General features: G+C 41.8%; 1 protein-coding gene across 6 annotated transcripts; it reads left to right on the top strand.

The window, feature by feature from the left end:
* The first annotated feature begins 37 nt into the window (after positions 1-37).
* Positions 38-17,556, top strand: LOC141734222 (scaffold attachment factor B1-like). Of its 6 annotated transcripts, none has more exons than XM_074565672.1 (22): positions 38-551; positions 1,957-2,044; positions 3,109-3,173; positions 3,262-3,540; positions 4,692-4,754; positions 5,527-5,554; positions 6,537-7,035; positions 7,465-7,514; positions 8,258-8,358; positions 9,491-9,640; positions 9,739-9,839; positions 10,554-10,622; positions 10,779-10,924; positions 11,675-11,763; positions 12,291-12,427; positions 13,065-13,358; positions 13,897-14,034; positions 14,820-14,856; positions 15,656-15,768; positions 16,539-16,651; positions 16,869-16,935; positions 17,151-17,556. In XM_074565672.1, exons 1-22 carry the CDS (start codon positions 360-362, stop codon positions 17,275-17,277), a joined length of 2,946 nt encoding a protein of 981 aa, XP_074421773.1. In that variant the 5' UTR covers positions 38-359; the 3' UTR covers positions 17,278-17,556. The 6 variants fall into 6 exon arrangements, 5 of the variants coding, with proteins under 5 accessions (XP_074421773.1, XP_074421772.1, XP_074421775.1 ...); XM_074565671.1 differs by having other exon boundaries at positions 14,817-14,856; XR_012584469.1 differs by lacking the exon at positions 16,539-16,651 and having other exon boundaries at positions 14,817-14,856; positions 17,151-17,221.
* Positions 17,557-18,230: the final 674 nt, after the last annotated feature.

Raw genomic sequence — 18,230 nt, 5'->3', positions numbered from 1 at the left:
CGCGTCTGAGGACGAGTCGCGAGCTCCCGCGCGTGCGTCCGAGGGCCGAGGCAGAGTGCGGCTGCGCATCTGCGGAGGGAGGCGGGCGAAGGAAGTAGTGCGCACGCGCACCCCCAGGGGCCCGCTCCGGAGCGGGGACGTTACTCTCCGCGCATGCGCACAACCCCTGCGGGCCTGGTGGTCAGCGCGCGTGCGGGCTGCGGTGCCTTTTCCTTCCCTCCCCCTTTCTCTTCAGCGCGTCTCGTTTTTGCCACCATTTTGTGCCGCAACCGCGGCTTTGCGCGGGGTGTTTGTTTTGTTTTGTTGGGTTTTTTTTTAACCTGCCTTGCTCCGCGCGTGCGAGTCGAAACAACGGCCCTATGGCGGAGAGTCAGTCAGCGGCCGGGCAGGGAGAACCTGCCTCCGTGGGTGGGTCGGGAGTCTCCAGTTCGGAGTCGGAAAACCGGCGGCGGCTGAGCGAGCTGCGCGTCATAGACTTGCGGGCGGAACTCAAGCGCCGCAATTTGGACAGCAGCGGGAACAAGAGCGTCCTGACGGAGCGGCTCAGGAAGGTGAGCCGGGAGACGCGCCGGGGCTGCCGGCGGGGGCGGCGCAGCCCCGCCGGGCGCTGCTGAGGAAAATGGCGCCAAACGGCCGTGGAGCGGAGGGAACGGGGCTGCGGGGAGCGGGGGGTCGGTTCCGCGGGGCCCGTCAGGCCCAGCGCGAGCGTGGCCCCGTACTTGGCTGTCTCAGGCTCGCCCCTGGAGCCGCCGGTCTCGGGTGGTAGCGGGGGAGGGAGCGGGGGGGAGGTGCCTGCGAGCCCATCTCCGATTTCCTCGGGGGACACAGCACTGCGCGTCTGCCGCGGCACTCGGCCCGGGTGTTTCTGGTTTCATGCATCACTGGCCTTTCCCCACCATGCACTGAGCTCCCGGATTTACGGTTCTGTGCACTATTTGCTAGGCTTTTTGCTGCGTGCTCATTTCCTTGCTGGCTTTCTAGCTGGTAGCCTGTACACAGTATCCTCGTCAGAATGTTTGGTATGCCCCCCTGCTCCGCTCTGGGGAGACCCCACCTGGAGCACTGCGTCCAGCCCTGGAGTCCTCAGCACAAGGAGGACACGGAGCTGTTGGAGTGGGTCCCGTGGAGGGCCATGAAGATGATCCGAGGGCTGGAGCCCCCCCTGCTGTGAGGACAGGCTGAGAGAGCTGGGGGGGTTCAGCCTGGAGAAGAGAAGGCTCCGGGGAGACCTTCCAGCCCCTTCCAGTCCCTAAAGGGGGCCTACAGGAGGACGGGGAGGGACTCTGGAGCAGGGAGTGTAATGACAGGACGAGGGGGAACGGTTTCAAACTGAAGGAGGGGAGATTTAGATTGACTATTAGGAAGAAACTGTTTGCTGTGAGGGCTGTGAGCCCCTGGCCCAGGTTGCCCAGAGAAGCTGTGGCTGCCCCATCCCTGGAGGGGTTCAAGGCCAGGTTGGACGGGGCTTGGAGCAGCCTGGGCTGGTGGGAGGTGTCCCTGCCCAGGGCAGGGGGTTGGAACTAGATGATCTTTAAGGTCCCTTCCAACCCGAACTATTCTATGATTCTATGTTAGTAGCATGCAGACCGTTTTCATTGACCTGATGCCTGCCGTCTCCTAGAGACAAGGTTCTTACACTGTCACAACACTCCGGGGATCTGTGCACTGTTGCAAATGCCGTAGGATTGACTTTTTTTTTTTGTCTGTAGGTTATGCTGCTGACTGCTTTCCAGAAACTTTACACCAACATATTACTGTTTCTTGTGTGCTTGTTGCTTTGATCCCGTGGCGTTTGGTTTGTGTATCCAAGTTGCTGCTATCTAATTCAAAGCACTAGATTCTTGTTTCAGTATTTTTCTGCCTCTGGTGTCCAGCTCTTAAATTCAACAGAAACGCACAAATGTAATTATTATGTCTGTCTTGATATATCATATCTTTATCTTTTCCCCTTAACAGGCTATTGAGGAGGAAGGGGGGAATCCTGATGAAATTCCAGTAGTTTCAGAAAATATCATGAAGAAAACTCCCAAAAGAAGCAGCAAAGGTACAGGGCAGTTAGAGAGGATCTTCACCCCCATCTCCCTTGGGTTTTCTAGCAACTTTAACTCATGAAATGGAACCATGCTAATTTTTTTTCTGAAGTCTGCTTTTCCGTTTGGCAAAGTGCTTGGTTTCATTTTGGCACTATTGCTGAATGTTTTGCCGTCCCAAAGCTATAGCTTTAATTAAATTATTAATTTTGACTTACGCAAAAATGTAAATTCGTGAGATGAAATTCAAATGTTTTGCCAACTAGTTTGTTTGACTCGGATTTTTGTTATTAGATCCAGTTTGGAGTGATGTTACATTTGCTTGCAAACTTAAATGTGAAATCTTAACTGGAAACAGAACAAATGTCAAAACTATGGCTAAAAGCAGAGATATCTTTGGTAATCACATTCATGTTCAAGTCTCAGAAAAATACCTAACGTATGTTTTAGCGCTTTTAGTGTTGGAATGGAAAATAGGTGAGATGTTCCTCTTAGCTCTCAAATCCTTCCTCCTTTTTTATTGTAATGTGCTTGTAGTTTTTGAGCTACATTCATAAAAGCTGAAGCAACTGCTTAGCTCTAAGTTTGAGGAGTTCCTGTTTGGTGCTGAAACTAGCAAACTGTTTTCAGTAATGTGAGTTCCGAAATTTTGTGTCCAGCTGATAAGCGGAGAACTGCAGTAATGCTTACAAATACAGTGGGATTTTTCATTCTTTTGTAGAGGGTTTTTTTTTTTCATTGTTTTATGTTGGGTTTTCCCTTTGGTTGCTTTTTTCTTTTTTCCTTTTTGTAAATGTCTGTAAAGAAATGAAAGCTTGAGATAATACATTACTGCAGTCTCAGCTGAGCCAGATGTTCTGGGGAGTGCACAGCGGTGCTTCTTGAAGTCATGACAGACCTCAGACTGTAGCATGTTTGTCAGTTACTGAACTAGGATGATATAAAGGCACTCAGTTGTGGAAGATAAGGAAAGAGCAGATAACTAAACTGAATGGAATATCAACTCTGATGAAAAAATAAAACTTGAAGGATACATGCTGTTACTTTCTTTTCATTCTAACGATTGTAATGTTGTTAGGACGTAGACCAGATGAAGAGGGAGTAGAAGATAATGGCCTGGAAGAGGATTCGGGAGATGGACAGGTATGCAAGACTGCGTTTGAAGCAAAGTAATGATAGCATTGCTTTCAAATTACAATGGCTATTATATATACTTTTTTTCTTTTTACAGGAGGATATTGAAGCAAGTTTGGATAACTTGCAGGATATTGACATGATGGATATTAGTGTGTTAGATGAAGCTGAAATAGATAATGGCAATGCGGTAGATTGCGGAGAGGATTACAGTGCTGATAATATTCTTGACTCACTGTCTGATAGTAAAGAAAATGCTGATGCAGAAGTGAAAGAACTTCCAGATCAGCCTACAGAATATGCTATGGGTAACTTGGAGGCATCCCCACAATTCTCAGAAATTAAAGAAGAATCAAGAGAAATACCAATAGTGATGGTATGCATCTCTTATGTGCGTGGAATCAGATTTTATTTTTTTTTTAATTAAATAGCAAAACATAAGCTAAAGAGTATTTGAAACAAGTAAGGACTCTGCCAGTTCTCATGGTCATTGCTTTTTCTTCCTTTACATATTTGTGGAAATAGCGTTCTTGATTTTAAAATGCTTAGATGTTGTTTGTACACATATAATAGTAATCCAGAAAGCATTTGTTTTAATCATGCTTTGAACTCTGCTTCACCGTACGTTTACATTCCCATTTTCATATTTTTCTTTTATTTAGGAGGATATGTGAGGTATACAAATGCTGTAGGCTTATTTACTTCAGCTGAACAGCAACATTCTGGGAACTATATTCTAGGTCATTTTTTCTGTTCAGATAGGGTCTCACAGTTACTCAGGTGTTGAAAGTGTTTTTACGTTGGCTTTCTGTGTTCATCTGGCTGTTGCACTGCTTATGTGATATTGTCCATCTGGACTAGAAGATAATTTTTTTTCCCCAAGTCAAGTGCTTATCTCCTGAATTGTACAACAAAGCATTTGAAGAAAGTTATTTCTGCCCCATCTAATAGGGAAGTATAGCTTAGCTTTTTGTTGTGCGTGCACATTGTGTCATCAGTCTGGACTACAAGAGTCTAAAGTTCTCCACCCAAATCTGAAAGTTGCAGAAATAAGCTTAACCCCCTATTACCAAGCATATCCCTGTCCCACACAAGTCAAATAGAAATACCCAGAAAGTAGGGTTTTTTTTCAGTGACTAAACTACCAGACCCCAGGTCAGCTCTTGCGGTTGTCTTTTATCAGTAAAGAAAACAGTTATCAAGTCCCATAGACTTTTGGCTCTGTGCTGTTGCTGTAAATAAGAGAGAAAGAGTAAGAGAAATTTGCTGTTGGAAGCCCCATCCTTAAAGTTTTTTGTGAGCCGACCAACACATTTGAGAGGTAGTGAGAGAGCTTACTCAGTGGAGATCAGGAAGAAGTGTGGGGGTCGCTGGTCAGTTTTTACCCTTATTGGTTGTTTTGGATGCTAAATATGTTTGCTTAATATCAGTTGTCAGCGAAAATAAAATCTTTTGTTTCTCATTCAGGTTTCATTCGCAATACCATTCTTTTATAAATAACAAAATGTCTTTGTTTACTTTTTAAAGGTAGAGGTTGAAGATGTTGGAAACAGTTTAGGTGCTTCTTCGTCTGATTTAACCGTAATAAAGGTAAATGATAACCAATTTTTCTTTACAAACAAAAAGGCATAATTATCAACTGTATGCTGAAACAGTATATATACAGGTAGTACACAGTGGGTGCATTCTTATTCTGCAAAGAATAAGAATTCGTGCCTTTCTAATCTAATCATATGGACAAAGATATCTATCTGTTTATCTATCTGGTCGTGTATATATGATCTATATGTCATACTGAGTTTGGGTGGTAGATTGGATTCTTTTTATCTGTTGTATAAACCAACTCAGTTATATTTAAATTCCATTAAAAGTATGTATCCCATGTTGACAACAAAGCTGAAACTGGCCTATTCCTGAAATACTTCCCGGATCACTCCTGGTAGGTTAAGGCCACTTGTAAGTCCTGGTGAAGCTGGTGTTTCTGTCAATCCTGTTTTCGGAAAGCAGACTTCATAAAATAGTCTTTAGAGAAGGGTAACATGAAGATAAGCTTTGCTTTATGCAACTTGCATTTGTTGATTTATTTACCCATGTGAATGTGTACTGTGTGTTCAAAAGATGTCCAAGAAATACTGAAGTTTTACACATTTCTTAAAACTTCAAGGTGCTAAAAAGTAATGTTTAAACCTTCTTGTGCCAAATTTATTAAAATTCAACATTTCAAAAATGAAGTAGGCTAAATGATAGTAACTCCCTAAATTCTCTCCTATCTTGGGGGGGGTGAGAGGTGTCATTCAGAATAACACCTTGACTTATTACAACATAGTGATGTTTTGTTATTTTTGTAACTTTTTCACTGCAGGAACTTGGAGAGTTACCTTTGGAGCCAGGTACTGGTTTTTTGGTTTTGTGTTTTTGTTGGTTTTTTGGTTTGATTGTTTTTTGGTTTGTTTTTGGATTGTGGATTTTTTTTTTGTTTAAATTAAAAAAAAAAAAGAAGTCCTGGGCATTGAAACAGTTTCATTCTTTATTTAATTCTTTTTGTGTCCCTGTTTTTTTTTTTAAATGCATTACTGTAGTGTACGTTTTGGTGGACAATCCAGGTTATGCAGGGTCATAGAGATTGGAAACCCAGTCATATCACCAGATCTGTGAATAACCGCTTTATGGAAACATGTATTTAATGTGATGAAATGGTTCCGTAGAACTGTTACCTCCAGTGGAGTTAAGGAATGATCCTTAAAGATGTAAAGGTTCTGAAAACAGATCTTGTGATATCACGCTGTACTGTAGTTCTATGAATAAAAATACAGGAGGGCAGGTAATACACAGCTTTGGTACAGAACAGAAATTAAAGAGTGGCTGAACTTCAGAAGAAGGAACACACTGTCGTCACAGGAATTTTCTACAGATCCTATTCGCTTTCTGGACTGCAAATGCACTCGTACACCATCAGAAGATGCCCAGTTCTCATGTTGGACTGTCTGCTAAAAGAATGTCACCGAAATTTGGAAATTGAACTCTCAGTGCCTTGATACGTTCAGTTAAGCATCTCGGACTCTGGAAGCTAACTAGAGAAGAAACAGAGCTGAACGATTTCATGAAGAATATCAAGGATCAGCCAGAAGGTTTTTGTTAAATCTGTGGGGGCATTTTTCTTCCCTGTTAACATTTTAGGGCTGATTTGGTAGTTTGTCAGACAGCAGTTAGCGTAGCGCTTTTAACACTGTGTACACTAGGGTTTTCCAATCTCTGTGTAGCTTAGAAGTTCTCTTGGTGTTAGTGTGGCAGCCATGCCAGTTCCACATTTGTGATTGCTGTATTTCCCTGGTGATTAAATCTTGTGCCATTCTATTCCTGTTAAATCCGTAGAAAATGAGAAAATACTCGACATTTTGGGGGAAACTTGTAAATCTGAACCACTTAACGAAGAAACTTACGAAGCGGAGCGGCCACATGCACAGGAAGCAAGTAACGTGGTGCCAGGCAAGAGGCTAGCAGAGGAAGAGGACGCTCTTGCTGCCACTCAGTTGGAGGAAGATGCTTTAGATTTGGACAGCAAATCAGCACAAGCTATGGCAAGGAAGGAAGCAAAGCGTTTAGTTGTAGCAAAAGGGGAGACAAGGGAACAGACAATAGAGGAAGAGAAACCGGACTCTGAATCTTTAGTAGTAGAGACCCTAAGCGATCAGAGTAGCAAACGCTCCCAAGGCCTGGAAGCCTCTAGTGGGGAAACAGCGGAGAAAGGCGCAGGTCCCGAAGGCCAAGATAGCAAAGAAGATGGCAAGAAAACAGAAGACAAAGCTAATTCTGAGGAATCCCCTGCCACTAAAGAGTCCTCAAGCAGTGAGGGCGGTGATCAGAAAAAGAGGTTTGTTTTTTCTCCGTTATAGACCAGATGCTATCTTTTTTCATTGGTCGTTAAGTGATGCGAATAAGCTGTTTCCTTCAATTGGCCACCGAGACTGATGAAATTGTAGCCTATTCCTAAAGAATCTGTTTTATTTCTCCATGTGCAGATATTAATTATTTTTTTTTTTAACACAGAGGGTTTGATTTCTTTCCTTCCTCAACCTTCAAAGGTTGTTTAATAAATTGCTCTTATTTCTGTCATCTGCAAAACAGAATTGTCCTTTTAAGGGTACAAATCCCATATTTCCTGACACTCTTCTGTAAATTTGCAAAGATAGCGTTTATTTCAGAACTAATATACTGGTAGGTATCCAATTTTAGTGCACAATCTAGAATTAATGTTCTTTTTGCTTATGATCGGTTGAATAACATGACCTTTTGTCTTTAGCCCTGTTGAGGAGGACAGAGATACAAAGATAATCTCAAAGGATGATAAAGGTATGTGTTTTTTTAAAAAATGTACAAATGCCTTGAAAAAATATAATGGGATCATGTTAGTTAATTGTAGTAAGTAAACGTTCAAAGGAGCGAATGGAGTAATAGTTCTCACTTTTTGACTTCCCTTTCTTGCATTGTTTATTTTTTGTGTTCTTCTAATTCCCTGAGCATGTGTATATCTTCACCGGGATAGTTACATTGGAGTCCCACTAGCTTCATGAATGGTGATAGGTACCGTCAAGACCAGTATTTGTCCAAAAAATCTCAGCCGATGCCTAAATCTATAGGTTAATACTCTGGTAATTTTGGTGAGGACTGTTAATTCAGTGAACTGTCAATGTTGTTGTAACATAGCCTTCAAAGCATAAATTGTAAATTTCGGTGTATATAACTTCTGTAACCTTATTAGCTGACAGTATTTTAAAAAAAAAGTCTCCTGTGAATTAACATTTAATACTTTGTAATTCTTATAAAAGTGATTGAAGTGTAGGAAGACAATATGTAGATGAAAACTCATTAAGACCTATTCAAATGCACATCAAGTATGGAGTTCAGAAGTTCATTTTTGCAGACTGCAATGTGTCTGTTGATTTTTCGGATTGGTTGGAAGAGGCAGAAGTAAAATTGCGTTTGACACGGTCTGTGAAGAAAAAAAATAATGTGGGGTTTGTAGGGCGATTACTTTTTCACTGTTGCATTCTTGTGCTACACGGTCTTTTATGTTTGGCTTTTTTGTACCTTAGGCCGCGCGGGTAGTGGTTCTGGCAGGAATTTGTGGGTTAGTGGACTTTCATCCTCTACTAGAGCTACAGACTTGAAGAATCTTTTCAGCAAGTATGGGAAGGTATGTAGCGAATATGTAAATTAACAAACCATTTTATCAATTTAAAAGAATGACCTTAAAGTTAGCTCTTATTTTTCCTAATGAGCAGCTAGGTAGGTTAAGCACTTAACTTTCTTGTGTTCTAGTAGCATACTTCATAAAGAAGGTTGTCGGAAATGGGGGTGGGGGGGTGGCAGAGGTCCAGGTTTCAGAGGATCTCTGTGCACATATCTGTAAAAATGAGGCAATTCTCAACAGGAGAGACTAGTGGGTCATCATCTATTGTGCTATAGTCTAATTATACCTCTTGGGTGTCCAGCGATAGTTAATGCTGTTTCATACGGTTATGTTTTTAATTGGGTATTCGTTTGAGAAATCTAGTCTTTGAGGGCAGGCTTCCATTTGTCCTTTAGTGCCAGCTGGGATATGAGAGCAGAAGTTGTGGAAGGGAAGTCTTTCCATGGCCATCTCCCCTTCCTCCTAATACATTTCTGAAAGTAATATTAAATGTTTGTGTCACTAAGCGCGTGCCTCTGCGCTGTCAGAGATTCATCTGTGGACAGAAACGAGCAGAGGTGTCCTGTAAGAAAAGACAAAGTGGTGGTAGGTTTGGGTGGGGTTTTTTTGTTTGGTTTGTGGTTTGTTTTTTTTTTAATTTTTATTACTACACCCCACTCTCCCCTGCATACATGTGTCTTCCTTAACTTACTGGCCTGCTCAGCAGCTTGAAGATCAATTTTCTGAGCTGGTTATTATGGCGGTCTCTCTTTCAGCAGAGCTGTATCAACAATCTGTTCCACTATTGGATTCATCTGTTTCATAGACTTTTGTGTTCGTTTTATACTTCTTTTCAGAATACATGTGGAATAATTTTAAATTTGAACCTTTTCAGATGTGGTTGTGTTGCTCTTGACTTGAGCGTAAGCGCTGTTTATGTTGTATTTCCTTGCTGCTTGTCAAACAAGCCTAGCAGTGTTGTCTTCTGAGAAAGCCGATGGAATGTTGTGTGTCGAGTGTATTTCCTCCCTGTTAAACGTGGATAGGTGCTATACTGTGTGGTACTGGTAGATAGAGCTGCTCAAATGGTGATTAAGTTGGAATTCATTTGGCGACAGATCTGCAAACACGGAATAATTTCTTTTTTTTCCCAAAGGTGGTTGGTGCAAAAGTAGTGACAAATGCTCGCAGTCCTGGTGCTCGCTGTTACGGCTTTGTTACGATGTCAACATCTGAAGAAGCCACTAAGTGCATTAATCATCTCCACAGAACAGAGCTGCATGGAAAAATGATTTCTGTGGAAAAGGTAAGTGGTAGCTATTCTGTGACAGTGTAATGAAAATAAAAGTGTGCAACTTTAATGTCTGTCTCTTATTATAATAATATTTCTGGCTAAAATTCTAGGCAAAAAATGAACCAGCTGGAAAAAAGCCGTCAGACAAAAAGGAAGGTGAAACAAGGAAGGAAAAAGACAAGCATCATTCTGCAGAGTCCAAATCTGAGAAGTAAAGCGGTTTGGGGTATTTTTCTGGGTTTAAAGGCCACTCAGTTGAAATGCAGCCACATGACCAAAGTGAACAGTTAACTATAGCAAATGTCAATTCACTGCGTTATACAGCATCTGAAAAAGGAGTAGTTCATGAAAAATTGAAATTGATATTCTGCAGCAGTGAGTGCATCTTAGTTGGCCCTCTGTTCAGAAATATGGAGCTCTTTGGGGTTCAGTATCAAAACTTGCCAGTTATATCAGGAGATACCCAATCAATTAATTTCTAGATAAACCATTTTTATCAAAATCGTTTATCCTCTCATCTGACTCTGGCTTAGTCTGCTCTTTTAATTAAATATTTCCAGAATTTATTCTGTCTTTTTGATAGACTGTTTGCATGCTCAGCAAGTGATACTTCAATGTTTGTTTTTCATGTGGTCTGTTGCTTTTGAAAGAGGTATTTTGCTTTACTGATTTTTGTTTTCTCATAAAATTTTAAAAGATTTGACAAAGGAGATGCATTGGCAGGCTGGCCTGCTTGCATTAGGTGCTTACGGTATTTGTTTACAAAAGCTCTTCTGGTGGAGCTTAACCTATACATAGGTGGGCCCTTTTCTCCCTATGCTAAGCATGAACTTTACTTATAGGCAGAACAGAAGGCTTCCAGCACTAAGAGTTGCCAAATATTCAGAAGGATTATCTGTTGTTTCTCACTTTTGGTCACCTTTAGCTTAGGATTGGCTGCTACACTTAATCGTGCATACAAGTATGCATTGGCTTCTGCACAGCAGCATGGAAGGTATTGGGAGTGAGGGGTTTTTTTGAGAGTGGTTTGTTTTTTTTTTGGAGCGTTTTTGTGTTGAGTTTTTGTTTTGGTTTTTTGAGATGGTGGCTTGATCAGAGTGGTCATAGCACTTTTTGTTAGGTTCTCTATTAAAGCAAAGTTTACCTATAGGTCTGTTGGTACTAAGAAGGAGGAGAAGACTGATAAAAAAGATGATGCTAAGAAATCAGAAAAAGATGGAAAAGATGAAAAAGAAGGAAAAGAGAAAGATGAACAAAAGGCCGGATCCTCTGATAGATCTAGGGCAAGCAAATCAGGTAATTCTAGCTGCCTTTCAGAAATGTTTTCAAGGATACTTATTTAAAAAAAACAAATTTAGAACAATTGAACAAAGAATATAAGCAACTGCAACAAAGCTTCTGCTTTGCATCCAGAAAAATTTCCTGTATCAGCCAGGTAGGAAATGGAAGAACAAGTATAAACATTCAGAATTGTGGCTGATTAAAAGGCTTCACCTTCTGCAAACCTCAGTGTTCTTATTAGATGTGATTCATACTCCAACAGAAAAGACCATGAAGCATACTTAGTAATACTGGTGAACAACAAACAACACCAGAAAATACCTTAAACGCTTTTTTCTGACTTACTCATAATTACTGGGCTTTAAATCCTCAAAACTGTGAATTCGATGGAACTATCACTGGGTTTAGACTTGACACAGTGTGCAGTTCTGAGTGCTTTTTTCGGGGATGGTTGTTTTTTGTTGGGTTTCTTAACTGTGGCAAAGGTGTGTATTTTGCAGACAAGAATGAAATTAAATTGCTTTTTTTAAAGTGTCATCCCTGCCAGAAAACACTACTGTAGTTTTGTGATAGCTTTACTGCCCCCATCCCCAACTTGGCCAAATCTTGGTAAGCTATTTAAATCATAAATGTATTCTCCTACAAGTGATTTAAAATCTCAATAAAATAATTTTTTACTGCCGTGTATCCTGACGGTTTTAAATCTCGTAAGAATTTTTGAATGTCTTGTGTATTATTTATTCTCAGATGTATTTTGTTTTCTAGTGAGTCGAGGAACTGAGAGGACAGTGGTAATGGATAAATCTAAAGGAGAACCAGTTATTAGCGTGAAAACTTCTACATCAAAAGAGAGGGTAAGTGCAACTTTCAGGGAAGCCTTTTTTTGTAAATATAAATGTCAAATAGCTTTACATGCATACAGGTGAAGGGATGTTTTTCCTTGCCTATTGGGATCAGTTGTCCTTTTGTCACTTTTTAGAAAGCATTAGGGTGTTAAGGATGCTGCAAAGGTAAATGCTTCACCTTCTTTATAGTTTTTGGTGTTGCTGTCCTAGTTGAAGAAGTGGAGTTGCAGTATGAAAATGGTGTTAAGATGTGTTTCCCTGAGCATGGAGTGTGGTGGCCGGTGAGCTTTAAAGTGGTGTATGGTTTGCCACCAGTGCAAGTCAGATTATATGCCCCTAGTATTTATATATATTAAAACTCTTTAGAAGTTCTTGCCAAATTCGGGTTGCTTTTCCCTGAAATTCCAACATTGTTTACCTCTGGGAAGGTAGGATAATCTTGTTTGTTCAGGTTGGCATAAGGTAGGCCTTCTGCCTACGAATTTTAGCTAAAAATGCACTGTGTTCAGCTAATGTATTGTTTTGATTTAACTCAGAGTACAAAAAGCCAAGATCGCAAATCTGAGAGCAAAGAGAAGCAAGATATTTTATCGTTTGATAAAATCAAAGAGCAGCGAGAACGTGAACGTCAGAGACAGAGGGAACGAGAAATCAGGGAAACGGAAAGACGCCGGTGAGTTTTTCCACTTTTGCTCGAAGCTTTGAATGGCATGTTTTTACTTCCCTTATCTGTGCTTTGAACAGACTGCAAAGCAGTGTCAAGCTGGCCCTCCAACATCTCAGATCGATTTGATACTAATCTATCGATAGAACAGACATAATGCCAAATTATGAAGGTTTTTACTAAAATCAGTCTTCTCTAAGCCTGTGCTTTTTGTGAGACTCTTGTTGAATAATAACCTTTGTAGGTGCTTTCAGGTCTTACATTCCACTCAGTCAGATTTGAATGTCCATACTTGATTTTCCTCCCTGGAAGTTTGTAAATACTTTCTGTTTGTCAGATTTTTTCTTAGGACGTGCTGTGCTCTATGAAAGCTTTTTCAGAGCTGACTTAGTGTGGATGCTGTGTGACTTATGCAGAATGTTTACCCTTGCTTCTTTCATCTGTATAGATGTTTTTTTCTTTTTTTAAAACTAAGCTGTGATCTAGTTGAGAAGAGGTCATTCACATTTAAGCAGGTAGTTGGAAGAACATAGAAACTAAATTAAAAAAAAAAAAAGCATGCAAGAAACCCCACCCAAAACAAAGAAGCAGTAAAGCTGAGACTTGAGATTCTCAATTAAAACCAAAATGTCTCTTTTTCAATTAGAGAGAGAGAGAGGCGAGAACGAGAACAACGTCTTCAAGCTATTCATGAGCGGGATGAAAGACAGAGGCTCCAGAGAGAGCGAGAGCGACTTGAATTTCAAAGGCAGCGTCTTGACAGAGAGCGCTTGGAGAGGGAGAGATTGGAGAGAGAAAGAATGCACATAGAGCAGGAACGGAGACGAGAACAGGAACGAATTCAGCGGGAGAGGGAAGAGCTGCGACGTCAGCAGGAACAGCTGCGCTACGAACAAGAACGGCGATCTGCCATGAGAAGGCCTTATGATCCTGACGGCAGGTAACGATACCTGTGATAAGATTCCAAATTCTTTGGCCACATCCAGTTACAGACAGAACATTCTAAAGCCTGTGTAAATTGGGAGTACTCTTTGCTAAAGCAGTCATGGGAGTTCACAACTGGAAGACCATTTACACAGCGCTTTTAACGCTTTAATATTGATTTTGAGAAAGAGCAACTGTCATACTTGTATACCTGTAAGCACAATTTTATTACAGCAGGTATAAAATTCTTATTGCCCAAAGAGGAAGCGACCAGGAATAGAACCTGCTTACAGGTTCTAACGCAGGATAGCTAGCAGGAACAGATGCTAATTCTCCTCTCACGTCAGCACATGCTGAGATTAAGCTTTTCGTATAGTGTCAATACACCCAGCTTTCTCTGACACTGAAATGCGATGCCCACTTATCACACAAAGGTTTTTAATTGTAAATCAAAAATAATTTTTTGGATAATTGAATTGAACGAGGTTTGATATCAAGAGAGCAGGAAAAGAAGGTTATTTTGAGATTACTACTAGTTGTGACCTTGTTTGCAGGCGAGATGACCCATACTGGCCAGAGGCAAAGCGAATGGCGATGGATGATAGGTATCATTCTGAATTTAGTCGTCAAGACCGCTTCCACGACTTTGACCACAGGGATCGTGGCCGATACCAAGATCATTGTTTGGACAGGTCAGTGAGGCAGTGTCTTTTCTTCCTATACTTTTATGGAAATTAGGTGTCTTTTTGTGGCTTACTGATGGCTTGAAGGGTGCCAAAAGAGAAGAGCTAAACAAAGGACCCTTGTGCTTGTTTCCATCCTTTTGTTTCCATCCTTTGGAACTGGAACTGGAAACAGTCCTGTGTTTCCATCATTTACGGACATAGCGGGGAGAGGCTGCGTAAAGATTATGAGCCAAGTCCTAATGTAGGCTGCTGTGATGCCGAGGGAAATCCCACAGCTTCTCTCTAGATGAATGGAAATCTGGTTTATGAATCCCTATTAGCCTAAGATTTAGCTGTTTCCTTTTGCTTTAAAACTTTCCCTACGTTCATCTTTGTGGCTAATGCAGATTTTTTTAATTCCACAGAATGCAACAATACTTTCTGCCTAGTGCTATTGAGACTTCTGCTTTGCTCTCAAAGGATCTTTGGCAAAAACCACACCGCTTTGCTTTTGCTTGTAACTCATTTCTGATACTGGTAGCTTCACTCGGTGTTCTCCCTTGGTACCATCGAGTACCTGACCGTGCCTCGGTGATGCCTTGCTTACCCGTGTTACAGTAATAGATGTTACTTTGATTTCTTTCTATACTATGAAACAAAAACTCATTTGAATATCCTACCAGTAAACAAACATTGGCGTTCTCAGATTTACAGCCTAATGAAGATAACTTTTCACGCGCTATTTCATACAGACGTCGCAATTATGATCGCTGTGTCAGTTCAACCGAAACTTGTCTTTTTTGTTCCAGAAGAGATGGTTCAAGAGGAATACCAGATCGAGATGGGCAGGTGGGTTATACCCAAATAACCGCTTCAGTTAAAAAGCCAAACAAACTGACCCCAAAGCGGAAAGAACACAGTGTGCATGCTGCCTGGTTCTTAAATGCAACGACCACTGGGTTTAAACTGAGCAGATGTTCAAGCAGCAACTGATTTTGCACGCTAATGTGCCGAATGTAAGTTATTAAGTTATCTGCTCGTTAGGGCGGTAGCCACAGATCGGGGTGGGGGGAAACCTCCGAGCCGTGGGAGCTGCGGTACGGCATCTTTTCAGGCTGGTACGTGGCGATAAAAATTTTCTGGTTAACCTCTTGGGTGTCTGTAGTGCATTAAGAGGAGGTTACTGCAGAGTCTTATCCTTCTCTGATGTTTGTCTGAATGGGTTGTAGAAAATAACTGGTGTCATAAGGGAATAAGGCAGAGGACTGTAAAAGGACAGGTGTGAAAACCAGTACCGCAATGGTATACAAACCCTTTCATTTCAGAAGAGAGGTTGGAAGTAGGCAGATATTCTCTGTAAAAATTAAAAATCTGGAACCAGAATGTAAGCCTTGGAAACACCATACCAAACAAAAAGGGAGTGGAGTGAAATCTGTGCTGTGAAACAGAATAAATGCCTAGAGCGAACTGTGCAACAGTAGCAACACTGAACCAGTAAAAACTGAGACAGCTACTGTTTTATTTTCTGTTTTTATTTTATTTGACAGCTTACGGAAAGACAACCTCTGTGGAGCTGAGGGGTTTTTTGCAATGCTAACAGAAAATACGTATTAGTTCTTAGTATAACTCTGTACCGTTTGCCTTCCAGCATTACTCAGATGAACGCCATGGAGGGCCCGATCGTCACTCCCGGGATAGTTGGGGTGGCTACGGGTCTGACAGAAGAATGAGTGAAGGGAGAGGGATACCTCCACAAACCCGGTTAGTGCCTAGGAAATAAGGGAAGTGATTTCTTGGTTCTTAAAATTTTAACGCTCTGTGAACCTTCAAAGGGCGCCAGCGGAAGCAGTTTTACAGCGTGAATCCTCTCTCCAGATAGTTTTCTTCGAGCATCTGGAGAAACAGGGAATTTGCGCATGTAGCTCCCCCGTGCATCAAGAGAACAGAGCGTCGTAGTGAGTAAAGAGGTGCTGCTCAGTTAGCTCAGCTCGTAACTGATCCTCTTGTAAATAACTTTCTCTTCTACAGATGAGATTCAGTCCTGTACCGAATGCTCCAGTAATGCCAAAAGTCTCATTTGTGGCTAGTGATGAGGTTTTAAGGAAATTGAGTCAGAATCTGTGAAGTCGAGGGGGTGGAGAGCGGAGACTCGCCAGGAATCCTGGCGGTTTCTCTTTAAACCGACTGGGCATATTCCGGATGCGTAATGTTCTGTTCTGCACAAACGTACCAGGCAGAGGAATGGTGGTCAAAGAATTGTTCCAGGTTTAAGTATTCTAGTACATCGCGATACTACTTATGTCTCTGTAGATCAGAAAAAGGCGAGCTTTGTTGTGCGAAAGATGCCGTTCAGCAAGTTGCTAGTCGTTTCTCTCTTACCAGTTTTTATTGCAATGGTTGGGTGGCGATAGATACAGCTTCGTTAACAGTTATTTAATACACTTTTGTATGGGGTATGGTGGTTTGGCTTTACCCTATGCTGCTAAACGGATAAGGGACACACCTAGAAGATGTTCTTTTATTTTTTTAAGAGATGGACGTGACTGGGGAGATCATGGTCGAAAGTTAGAGGGGCATCAAGATCGTTCATGGCAGGGAAATGTGGATGGAGGAATGATGGGACGGGATCATGAGAGATGGCAAGGTACACTTGCTGCTTACCAGTGTGATCGTGGTCTTTTCTATGAATGACTGCTGCTGAACTTCTAGCGGTAGTTAAAATTCCTGTGGAGCTTTAACAGCATTACTGAGAAAGCAAATAAAATTCTGGGAACGAGGTGGCTTTTTTATTAGGAAAACACAAAAGTCTGTCTTTTTTCTTTCCTTTCTTTTTTTTTTTCTTTTTTTTTTTTTTAAATTAGGTGGTGATAGAAGCGTGCCTGGTCAGTCAGGACCAGGCCATGTGATGAATCGAGGAGGGATGTCGGGGTAAGAAGCTTTGTCAGAGTGCTTATAATGTTTTTGTAATAGTTGACTGCTCTGTATAAATGACGAAATTCCTGTGTCAACTGTGAAAAATAATACTTTCAGCTTCTACTTAACTCTGGGTTGGCAAGTAGCAAAAAGCCCATAGCAAACATCTTTTCTCAGAGTCACAGTAGTATTTTCTGGGCAATTTTCAGTTTGTCTGGTCTTGTTTTCAGGCGTGGAGGCTTTACGCAAGCTGGAAACCAGAGCCAGATGATGCAGAGTAGTGGAATACAAGGAGTGTTTGTGGGCCAGGAGCGGCCAAACAGACCGACTGAACCCCGTTTTACCCGCCGCTACTGAAAGCACTATATATATACATATATATATATATTATTTTTTTTTATTGCCAGATGTCAATGGTGGTAATTTTATTAACCAGGGTCACCTTGAATTTGTGATTACAAAAAGCGAGACTGCTGCCGCATTGTAGCCAAACGTTACATCAACTTATCACTTGGGTTCCTTCTTTTTTTTTTTTTTTTTTGTAATAAATGTGTTCTTGGTCAAACATCACTTAAAGTTTCTGTTAGTGAAACATTCCATTTTTCAAAAATAATAAAATCAGTTTATGGCTACTAATTTCTTGTTTCTAGAGTCTTTGGCAGCGTGCCTCCTGCAAGGGCCGTAAAAGGCAGTAAAGGAAAGAGACGATCTGCTCTTTCAGCGCTCTGAGATCTTCCTGTCGTGGGGCTCATCACCACCAGGACACTTTTTGTCCTGCTCTTGGTCGTTCTTTCTCTCCCCATCCCTCGGACTGGCTCCCCCATGGCCCTGCGAGGCCGAGGAGAGCGGGCAGCAGGTGCCCCCCATGGCCCTGCAATCCCTGTTATCCCTCTGCTGTCCTTGCTCCCGCTCAGGACCCTTCTCGCTCCCATTATGTTGCCTCCTGAAGACTTTCTTATGCTCTAGAGTGCCTTTTCTCCTTCGTTTCCCCCCTCTTCTTTTTTTCCCCCCCCCCTTCTTTTTTTCCCCCCCCTCTTCTTTTTTTCCCCCCCCTCTTCTTTTTTTCCCCCCCCTCTTCTTTTTTTCCCCCCCTCTTCTTTTTTTCCCCCCCCTCTTCTTTTTTCCCCCCCCTCTTCTTTTTCCCCCCCCCTCTTCTTTTTTCCCCCCCTCTTCTTTTTTTTCCCCCCCTTCTTTTTTCCCCCCCCTTCTTTTTTTTCCCCCCCTTCTTTTTTTTTTCCCCTCCCTCTCTTTTTCCCTCCCTCTCTTTTTCCCTCCCTCTCTTTTTCCCTCCCTTTTCCCTCTGTTCAGGT

The sequence above is a fragment of the Larus michahellis genome, chromosome 23 (assembly GCF_964199755.1).
Source record: "Larus michahellis chromosome 23, bLarMic1.1, whole genome shotgun sequence".
NCBI classification, from domain to species: domain Eukaryota; kingdom Metazoa; phylum Chordata; class Aves; order Charadriiformes; family Laridae; genus Larus; species Larus michahellis.
The sequence above is the reverse complement of the archived record's forward strand: the minus strand, read 5'-3'. Positions and strand labels throughout refer to the sequence as shown.

Bases quoted from the DNA above. Each gene is read 5' to 3' on its own strand.
- LOC141734222 (XM_074565671.1), top strand. From the start codon at position 360: ATGGCGGAGAGTCAGTCAGCGGCCGGGCAGGGAGAACCTGCCTCCGTG. The intron at 8,359-9,490 runs GTATGTAGCGAA...TTTTTCCCAAAG, and splicing joins TTTTCAGCAAGTATGGGAAG to GTGGTTGGTGCAAAAGTAGT. The intron at 10,623-10,778 runs GTATTGGGAGTG...GTTTACCTATAG, and splicing joins TCTGCACAGCAGCATGGAAG to GTCTGTTGGTACTAAGAAGG.